Below are 11,359 nucleotides of genomic sequence, written 5' to 3' on the forward strand. Positions count from 1 at the left end.
CTGTGAAGTTCTTGAACTTAGCATTATTTCTTTCTATACCTAAGCCTCTCTTGATCCACAAATATGTGTGAATGTTCTGACTGAGGATCTCAGGAAATTCTTGGCCCCTCATATGTCACAGAAGATTGTGGGGAGATATGCATATGTATCTTCTTTGAAAAGTCATGAGATGAATCACTGGGTATTATATAACATTACTAGTAAAATTTCACAGCATACTAAGAAGTAAATTTTATGCAGATTTAAGAGCTATATGTAATTTTTAAAAGTAATGTTGGAAAATATCATAGAATTTCTATTATTTTGGGGACAGAAAAGGCCTAAGCAAGATATGAAATTCCAAAACAGAAAGAAAATGATTGATACATTTGACCCCATAAGAAAATATGTGCAACACAGGAAAAACTGTACGTCTATTGAAGTCTCACTTTTAGAAAAGGAATTGCACATATAACAAAGGGCTAATACTAATAATTCATGAGGCAACAAGTTATATAGAGGAAATATACATATATATTTAAAATAAATAAACATTCTAGATATCCATTTCAGAGCTTAAGAAAGGCTATAGAACAATGAACATATGGAAAAATGCAAAGACCAAATTAGAGACACGTAAATCCAAACATAAAACCTAGATGGAACCATTGATATGGGAAAAGAAGTGTAAAGCATACCAATAATGATGAGTGATTACATCAGGATCAAGTTAGATGGATGAAATGGATAATGGATGAAAGTTTAAGGGTGTGAAAGTTTAAGGAAAATCAGAAAGGGATGGAAAATGACTCAGAACCCCGACAAGAGGAGGTTATCCCCAGCCTAGGGGCCATGGGAGCAGAAGCATTTTCTGGATTACATGGCACATGTTGTTGCAGGGCAGGGCAGCACTTGTAAGATATGCGGCCAGATGTGGAGGAATTCAGCCACTTAATGTTTCAACTGTCAGGGACATTGCTGATGGGATCAGTACACAGACCTAAGTATCACCTTCTAGCCTCTAAATTTCCCACTGAGGTCTCTCATTGGTCAAACCATCCAGAAGATAAAGAGCCAAGTAGGCTCTTCACAGTCATAGAGCAGACATAGAAGGACATCTAGGGAGAGGACAGAGGCTCAAAGCACAGTGGAGAGACGAGAAATTGGTCATCTTTCCTCACTGACGGTGAAGCTACATTGGTCTAGACTTTTATGCCATGCAAATTAACACTTCGCAGCGATTTTTTAAAAATGTTGATCTTTGAACCAATAAGTCCTTTCTTGGACTCTATCTTACAAAAATAATTACACATAAAAAGAAAGATATATGTGCAAGACACTCTTTTTGAGTAACAATTTTCAAGATTAAACAATAGCCCCTTATATCCTTTAGTGTTGTTGTTATATGCAGTGGAGTCGGCCCTGACTCATAGCGACCCCTCCTTGGGTTTCTGAGGTGGTATCACTACAGAAGTAGATTGCCCAACCTTCCTTCTGAGGAGTGGCTGGTGGGTTTGAACTGCCAGCCTTCTAGTTAGCAATCAAGTGCCTTAGGCACTATGCTACCTGTGCTCCTATATCTTTTAATAGGCTATTTTAAAATTTAAGACTTCTTCAGCCTGTGGAATTTAACTCAATATCCATGCACTGAACTGGAAAGATATTCAAGATAAGTTAACAAGATAAAAAGGAAAAAAAAAAAAAAAAAAAAACGTTATTATTGGTCAATATTTTTTTTCTGTTTAAAAAGAAGTTTGAATTATGCAATTCTCAGCTCTGCCCAGCTTTCACATTAGAGCTTTATATATTTTGTGAACTCAATGGCAGGCACACACACACACACACACACACACACAACGTGTGCTTACAATATAAAAACAAAGATGTAAAAAAAAGTTAAGTAAATCTGTATTAAATGTGAATTTTAGCACATCTAATTTTATTGTCTCATTCATGATTCATCACTAGAAAATGGTCTTGTTCATTCTGTTTCTTCAATCTGTTTTCCTACATTTAAGAAAGTAGGAAATTTGTGAAAAATGATGCAAGCTTATGTACTTGGACACGTGTTGATTTATTCCTAAATTTAGTGAGCTATAGGAGAAGCAGGAATCCTGAAGCTTTATGATCAGTGGAGCAAAAACAAATAATTTGGTCAAGGGTTGGTGGCATCACAAACTTGAACACATGAATAAATTCTGAAGTCTGACAATTTAAAAATCTTCAATGCATAGCTACTTGCTTGACACTATATAAATACAGTTGCAAGAATCTAATATCTACATTTGAATTCTAGGTATAAGAAATTGGGAGCGGTAATAGTCTTTCCATGTTTCCAAAACCAAACCAAACTCACTGTTGTCAAGTTAATTCCAACTCATAGTGACCCCCATTGGGTTTCTGAGGCCATAAATCTTTACAGAAATAGATTGCCCCATCTTCCTTCCTCGGAGTGGCTGCTGACTTACCATAAGTCAGATGCCTTATCCACTCACTACACCAGAGCTCCTTACTGACTTCTTAGTTAGCAGCTAAATGCCTTAACCACTAACCCACCAGAGCTCCTTCCCTATCTATAAAGTCTAAATATTACATACTTGCTATATATCACATGACAAAAATTTTTCTAAACTACACAATAATTGTAAATTTTTATTAGTACAGACTTTTAAGATTGTATTTAACAGGTTATCTAACATGGTAATTATTTTTTTGGTAAAAATGTTTCTATATAAATATTTTTGGGTTGGGATAGAATAAAAACAATAATCTTTGGAAGAATATATTTTCATTCTTTCCATCAGTAGTTTCATTTTTTCTCCATTTTTAGCAATTTTTAAATGGAACTATCAAATGTGTTCATTTCTAGGGTCTAGTAAATTGAGAGGAAATACATACACTTCTTAGCTTTTCAAAAGTTAAAGAGCATGCTTATTTTATTCAGTCAGTTTGACTGCAGCAAAAATATTGGAAATTGGCTCTCCAGCACCTTTTTTAAAAACTGCAAGATCTGTATGGTACATTCATGACATAACTGAGTATATCAGTGGGAAAAGGGAATCTGACTTTTGAAACTGCCTTATATCTGGACACAGTCAACTGTAAAATGGTAGTTATGCAACCAGGTTTGTGATTTTACTTACCATAGTCATCAAGATCCACTTACACCAGATATCTGTCCCCTCAGTCCTGCATGGTGTTAAGTCAGGGTCCAACTTGCATCAACATCATTCGGTTCACCATCATCACTCAGTTGATCTCCTTGCCTCCACTTATGCATTTCTACAGTTAATTATTAGCAATATAACATTTCTAAGATGCAAAGCTGATCATTTCACTACTGTTTGTAAAACCTTATGGCACAGAAGGGCAAGAACAAAGGCCAAAAAGTGAAGCAGGAAAGGAAAGACCAGAGGAAGATTTACCCCTCCTTCTTAATCAATCCCTTATTCTTTCTCTTGCAGTGTTTTGCCTGACATCATGTGCCTGAGCATAATCCCCTGCTCCCACTCCCCAGCCTCCCATACTCATTTGAGAGTAGAGACACTGATTCAACATTTAGCTCCAGGATCTTCCCTCAGTCACCATTGTTTTGAGCAAACTTAAACGTCTAAGGTTGAACAGATGTATTCTCATGAGCTGTACTCTTTCCTCATGGTGAGAAAAACAATTTATATACTTTTTTGCACCTATCTGCATAAACAACTATACCTACAATTAAATTCATTGGGGACAGTAGCCATGAATTATTTAGATTTTAATCTATTTAGCTCTGATTTTTTATTATAATATAGCACAAAAATATTTGCTGAGTAAATGAAAGATGGAATATTTGATGTCCCACCTTTCATTCTTTGTCTGATAAATCACATAATTTAAAACTAAAATCAGATGTCATAGCATGCAGAGAAACTTACCTAAATCATCCTTCTACTCTGAGTTAATGTGTATCCCAGAGTACCTTATGAAATCATGGATTCTAAATATATCAGGCAATACTAATAGTTTCAAATTATTAATAGCCACTACAAGCCTTTAAAGTTGCCACATGGAACAAAATAGCCCTCAATTAAAGTGTACAGATATATTCAGTAATGAATATATTGAGTAATGAATAGTCATGTTGAAGTGAACATGTTTTCTAAAGTATTTCATCATGCTGCCACCAGAGCTGAAACTAAAAGAAAAAAAAAAAGTGTATGTGTGTTAGGGGCAAAGACTGATATTTTAAGGCTTCATTTGGAATCAAGGAGCCTTGGTGATACATGGAAAAGTATATGGCAGTCTGTTCTCATAAAGATTTACAACCCTGGAAACCCTATGAGGCCAGTTCTACTCTGTCCAATAGGATTGCTGTAAGATGGAATTGACTCAGCTGGAGGGGATTTGATTGTGGCTAAGTGCTCAGTTGCTAACAAAAAGGTCACTATTTCCAACCTACCAGCACAGAAGAAATATGTGATTGTCTGCATCCATAAAGATGTGCAGCCTTGGAAACAACATGGGGCAGTTTTCCTCTGTCTTATAAGGTTGCTATGAGTCAGAATTGACTTCCTAGTAATGAGTTTGTGTAAATTTGTAATTAATTTCAAATTGATAGGAAAGTAGCATGAATAAGAATAATATAAAGAATGATCATATAGTCCTTATTTAAATTAATCTATTGTTAATATTTGTCTCATTTTGCTTCACCATTTCACTGTGTCTCTTTTTTCCTCTCTCTTATGTGATAGTTCATATGACTTTTACTTCTAAATAATTTCATTATGCATTTCCTAAGAATATGAATATTCTCCTACAGAACAACAGGACAATACAGGGAAACAGCTACCTAAAATAGGGTGCAAAATGATATAAGACTCTATGTTTATAGTATAAAAGCCTAAATTTCTGCTGGGTAGACAGAAGGGAAAGAAACTGCTATTACTAAAACATCCTACTTTATAGTTTCTTGAAAGACTGGTCCTACATTCAACATTTTCTTCAGAGCTCCTGTGACATCCTTATTCCTAAAGCTATAGATTAAAGGGTTTAACACAGGAGGAAGGGTAGTGTAAAAGAAAGATACTACCATGTCTTTCTCTTGGGTGTGGTAGGAGCTGGGGATCATGTAGGTGTAAATAGCAGCTCCATAGAAGAGGATGACCACAGTCATGTGGGAGGAACAAGTGGTCAAGGCCTTCTTTCGGCCCTCTGTTGACTTCATCCTACAGATAGTGAGAAGGATGAAAGAGTAGGAGCTTGAAATGACTATCACAGGGATGAGGATCATGAGGACACAACACAGGTACATGAGTGTCTCCATGACTGAAGTATCAGAGCAGGAGAGCTTCATTATGGCAGGGAACTCACAGAAGAAGTGATGGATTTCCTTGGATCTGCAGAACGGGAAGGTCATGGTGATGGGAGTAACCATGAAGCCATCCACTGAGCCCACCAACCAGCAGCCAGATGCCAGAAGGAAACATATCTTACAGTTCATAAGGACAGGATAACGGAGTGGATGGCAGATGGCCATGTACCGGTCATAGGCCATGGCAGCTAGAAGACAGTATTCTGATCCTCCTAGTGTCAAATATAGAAACATCTGTATCCCACATTCAGGGACTGAGATCTTTTTTATACCTATGATCTGGTCCATGAGCATCTTGGGCACAGTAACAGAAATGTACATCATGTCCATGAGAGACAACTGGCTGATGAAAAAGTACATGGGAGTGTGGAGGTGGGCATTAGAGTGTATCAAGAAGATCAGGATGGCATTTCCAGACAGGGCCATCAGAAAAATCACAAAAATGACCACACAGAGCAGAGCTGGGTCTTTGGATTGACTGAAGAATCCCAACAGGATGAAATCGGACTCTCCAGTGTAGTTGGCCAGCCACGTAGTGTTGTCCATGAGGTTTCACCTAAGGAATCAGGAGATCTTTGATGTTACATGATCACTCATGTTACTAACACTCGTACCCCAACCTAATAATGCTACTAGGAGAAAATTCCTTGGATTGTAGTGCTTTTAGGTTGATTTGGGAATTATAGATGACTTATAATTCAACAAATTTACCAGAGAAATCAGTCATAACTGTGGATTGAAAGAATTGGTACTTATACAAAATTTTCCACAATTTAGGATGATGAAGTTTCCTAATAAAATTGTCCTGTATCAGCATACCCACCAGCCACTCCTCTGAAGGAAGGTTGGGCAATCTGCTTCTGGAGTGATACCACCTTGGAAACCCAAGGAGGGGTTGCTATGAGCTAGATCTGACTCGTCCACAGTGCATCCTATATCAGTATGCAGTTTGAACTTGAAGATCATCTTTCCATACATAAAACACAAAGAGTGAATCATTGAGAAAAAGAGAAAGAGTGAAAGTCAGAGAGAGAGAGAAATTAAATTCCTTATTTCTAGGATGTTTGTTAAGGAAGTCAGACTGAATTAACCTCTTTGGTTTAAGGATCCCTTTGGGGTCTTAAAACTCTCATACCATGGCTGACCCCTCAGATAACCTGAGGGACAAAGAGTGAGGGGCACAGATTCTACAGCCAGACTGCAACCTTAAATTCAGCTTCCCTTTACTAAGCCCTCCATCCTCTGTCCACTCTATGTAAAGAGAGAATAACAATAAAATTTGACTTTAATGTGTGATGAGGATTATATCTGATAAAATAATGACCACACTTAGAACATTACCTGGCACAGGTGAACAAATACACAAACTGTTAGCTCAGACCATTATTATTGTGTATGTTCTTTGTAAGAGTAGGCACTCACTATTGTACTCTAATCACCTTAGATAGATTACTTCAGTTCTCCAATTTCAGTATCATAGCCATATTTTTAAAAATTTGGAAGTGATAATTTTTGTAATTCAGACAACTTACATTTTTTGTTTGTTTGTTTATTTGTTTGCTCAGACATTTGCCACAGTGGAGCTTTATGAAGAACTCTACCTCATTTCAGTCAACTACATGCTTCCCAAGGTGAAATCAATCACCATTATCTCCAATTATTTGCTCTAAATCACATGGGAAAGGGAATAACTAGCCTTTAGAGGGTCCCCTGATGTTTATTGTATAAGGTTTTAGTTGTTTTCACAAACATTGTCATCCTTATTGCTTCTTACAATCACTCTCTCATAGGGATTATGACACAGAGGAAGAAACAGAAAAACACTAAAATGGCTCTGATTCCGATTCACAGCTTTTCTCTATCTTGCTTCTTACCTCCTGTCTCTGTGTTAGACTGTGAACACAAATCAAAGATAAATTAAATTTGCTTGCAATTAATGAAGTCAAAATCTATTTGTTAAGTTGTTGTTATGTGTCATTGAGTTGGACCTGAGTAATAGCGACTTCTCCTTGGATTTTCCAGGCAGTATCACTACAGAAGTAGATTGCATAATCTTCCTTTCAAGGAGTGGCTTGTGGGTTTGAACTGCCAGCCTCCTAGTTAGCAGTCAACTGCCTTAGGCACTACACTACCTGAGCTCCCCAAACTCTATCTACTCAGGAAAAAAAAAAAAAAGCAGACATACTGTGTATAGAGTAGAAAGAAAATGGCTACAAAATAAATTAGAAAAAGCAGTGGACTCAAAATACATCTGGACTTTCTGAAAAAAATCAACAACAGCATCTCCCACATTTTCTCTTAGAAAGATTGAGCCTTTTCAACTTTTAGTATCTGAAATATTAAATTTTAAATGCTCTTCCCAACAGGAAGTAAATATCATATCATTTTATGGGAATAATTTAGAAGTGGTTATGATGAAGAGATGTTTCAGGAAGAATTTACAACAGTTTCAAATATGTTATACACTTGTAATAATTCCAAAGACTGCTTAGGAGAGTTAGCTTACTGTTGTTGTTGTTATGTGCCGTCGAGTCGGCCCCGACTCATAGCGACCCCTCCTTGGGTTTCCGAGGCAGTATCACTACGGAAGTAGGATTGCCCAACCTTCCTTCCGAGGACTGGCTGGTGGGTTTGAACCACCAGCCTTCTGGTTAGCAATCAAGTGCTTTAGCCACTATGCTACCAGAGTTTACTAGATGTCCTGAATTCTAGTGTGCTGATGCAGTACACAAGGCTACAACCACATTTATGTAAATATACACAAACTCTGGAACACATTGCATAAACAAAAGTATAATCTATCAAATACCACCCCCACTGGCAGATGGGTTCTGAATTCTCTGCAAAAGTTAAATAACAACCCTGTAAGCTACAAAACACATCTGCTGCTCTAGTTTCTATATGCAGTTGCAATGAAGCAAGGATTCTTGCAGAGTCTGACACTGGTGAAGACATCAATTTGCTGAAAGAATGAAGCAGTGGGGTGGAGGGGGAGCATGAGATCAGGATGTGGATGGACACTGGCAAATCTCTCCTACAGTTTGGTAAGTGGAGTCTCTGGGATCAAGCTCTTTTGAATGGTGCACCTGCGACACCAGGCAGATGGAGGGAAACTCTGTCTGCACCCCTCACAGCAAGTTTCTTCTTGTCCTTTCTTACCCTTCTCAATCCAATTGTTTGAGTTTAATGCCAGTAGCTTAGTGCATGTTTAACTTAGGAAATCATTACCAGTGGTGGTGGAACAATGTAGAACCTTTATTTGGAGCTCACTGCATCTCAGAAGTATTTCTAGTACTTTACAATCTAATCAACTCCTGGAATCTATGAAAAACATATTTTGTTTTCTATTTTTCTATATTAGATAATTGAGTTACTCTTCCTCTCTGCACATGATCACATAATTGGCCACAGGGAAGACACATCTCAGCCCCCATGCAGAGCCTAGAGCTTGCAACTCTGCCTTGGTGCTCTCAGGGATCCAGTTTTCAATTTGGATTTCAGACTACTCACTGTTAGTTTCCTCAGAGAAACAAAAATATAATCCATGCATTTGTTTCTAGAGTTTTCTAACAGATAATGCCCTCAGAAGTAAATTCAGTCACTTTTCCTCTAAATAATTTCAGTCTCAGCAAAACAGAAACTTCATCCAAAAATATAGGAAAAATAGGTATTCTTCTGTCCATAAATAACTAGAAACTGAAAACCCATTTCCTTATATGTTGCAGTAAACAAGTGTTTTATAAAGAGATTCAAGGGTAAATAAACAAACAAACATTTGCTTTATTTCATAAAAAATAGATTATGAGAAATAGGAAGATCTTTAGGAAATATTGTTAAGAAACTCTAGAATATATCAGAGCAGAGCAGCAGTTTGAGGACATTGGTTACCCTTTGTTCCTGCAGTTCTGTCTACATGTCTGATTGAACCACCATCAGATGATGTGTGAGGCTCATCCAGATGAATAAGTGGAGTGTGGTCACAGCTAAATATGCTAAGAGAAGTGGAGGAGTGATATCATCCTGTTTTTTTCTCTGGCCATTAGGAGAGAGGGTGAAAGTTTCTGTTAATAAATCTCCTCTGGGACATTGAAGAAGACCACAATGAAGAGGGTTAGAGACCATAATAGAAATCCCCATTGTACTTTGTTTTACTTTCTTCTCATATCTCTTTTATTTCCTTTTGTTTTTAAACTCAATGTGAATTAATATCTTAATCAATATTAATAATAGTCTTGTTGTTGTTATTGTTGTTATGTGCCGTCGAGTCGGCCCCGACTCATAGCGACCCCTCCTTGGGTTTCCGAGGCAGTTAACACTACGGAAGTAGGATTGCCCAACCTTCCTTCCGAGGAGTGGCTGGTGGGTTTGAACCGCCAGCCGTCTGGTTAGCAGGCAAGTGTCTTAGCCACTATGCTACCAGAGCTCCCAATAATAGTCTTAAACCTCACCATTATCAATATAATCTTATCTATGGAGTCTGAGTTAGTTTCCATGTAGCCTTTGCCACTTTGCAAAATATCTGTTTGTTAATGTATCCTCATTTAATCTCTAAGAAAACTTTGTGAGGCATTGTTATTGCTGTTCTTATCTTTCACAGTTACAGAATCTGAAACTCATAGCCAACTGCCATGTCAAAGATAACTCCACTAATCAGTACCATAGTCCCAATTATGAGGTCGTGTCTTTCACATCTTTGCTTTTATCACTCTTTCTTAGGCTACTGGTTGTTCTTTTTTAATCTATGTTCCTTTGTTTTTATATTTCATTTTGCTTTAATTTTAAATACTGTCTATTTGTTTTTTTAAACAAAATCCAAAAAACAAATAAGTGCAATGCAAAAGGGCATGGAGGTGGCTCATTCCTCTGATATTCTCTAACTTCATGGGGGGAGACAGAACCACCACAAGCAACATCAGCCCAAGGCTCATTCCCATAAGAGGGAAGCCTGACACCCCACCACTCCCCAGCCTTTCTGCCAGTCTGTCACCAACCATCCTTCCCATGGCACTCTCTGCTTCTCTTCTGGGTTTGATAATTCATTACAATGGCCACACAGAATGCACAAACATACTCAGCTATGGCGTTTACTAGGGAAGTAACAGGTTTTAAGTCGGTTCAGGACCACTCAGGATACAGTTATTTGATCAGGACAGCCTCCCCTCTGCCATGCCTATAGTCACACCTCTTTGACCCTTGGCCTTTAAGCCTGGCCTCTGTCTGCTCAGGCAAGTGTTACAAAGATCTGCCAATAGGTATACCTAGGTGCACCCCACTCCACCAGCAAGCCTCCTGCTCAGCTTTCTCATTCTGTCTCATTCTTTCCCTTGCTTTTCCAGCCCTTTTACCACATCTACAACTAGTGTTGAGATTAAAACACTACTATTTGAAATGTTTAGGAGCTCTGGTGGTATAGTGCCTAAGGCATTTGATTGCTAGACAGAAGGCTGGCAGTTCAAACCCACCAGCCACTCCTCAGAAGGAAGACTAGGCAATGTACTTCCATAGTGATACTGCCTCGGAAACCCAAGGAAGGGTCGCTGTGAATCGAGACTGACTTGACAGCAGTGAGTTTGGGTTTTTTTTTGGTTTATTTGAAATGTTTAAAGTGTTTTGTATAATTGAATACTGACTAATGAGTTTAATAATCTGTAAATTAGCTATACCACAACTATAATCCTTTCTTAATATCGAATGTTTACGTTGCAAATTTCTAAATTATAATTGTGCTGAAGTAAAAATTATTTTATAAAAATCATCTACGGATGTTTTCTTCCTTAAAGATAATTGACCACTTGGGTATAAAACCTTTCCAGGATATTAACTCACAATATCTAATTATTTTTCCAAAGTCTTCTGCAAATTTTGCTATAACATTTAACTCCACTGGCAGTGAATTTTATGTGCTTTTAAATACAATGAACCAATAAATGTATACCAGGTATATATAATGTCAGGCATTATTAATGAATTAATGAATAAATTATTCATTAATTATTAATTATTTATTAATAATAAAAAAGAGCAGGG

General features: G+C 37.5%; 1 protein-coding gene across 1 annotated transcript; it reads right to left on the minus strand.

Moving 5' to 3' along the window:
- Positions 1–4,915: 4,915 nt before the first annotated feature.
- On the minus strand, positions 4,916–5,878 carry LOC103210925 (olfactory receptor 2T29-like). Its single transcript, XM_007956835.1, has one exon. The coding sequence runs from the start codon at positions 5,876–5,878 to the stop codon at positions 4,916–4,918; it is 963 nt and encodes a 320-aa protein (XP_007955026.1).
- Between the last annotated feature and the right edge of the window lie 5,481 nt (positions 5,879–11,359).

This window comes from Orycteropus afer, unplaced genomic scaffold (assembly GCF_000298275.1).
Source record: "Orycteropus afer afer isolate SDZICR_OR568_19922 unplaced genomic scaffold, OryAfe1.0 scaffold00672, whole genome shotgun sequence".
NCBI classification, from domain to species: domain Eukaryota; kingdom Metazoa; phylum Chordata; class Mammalia; order Tubulidentata; family Orycteropodidae; genus Orycteropus; species Orycteropus afer.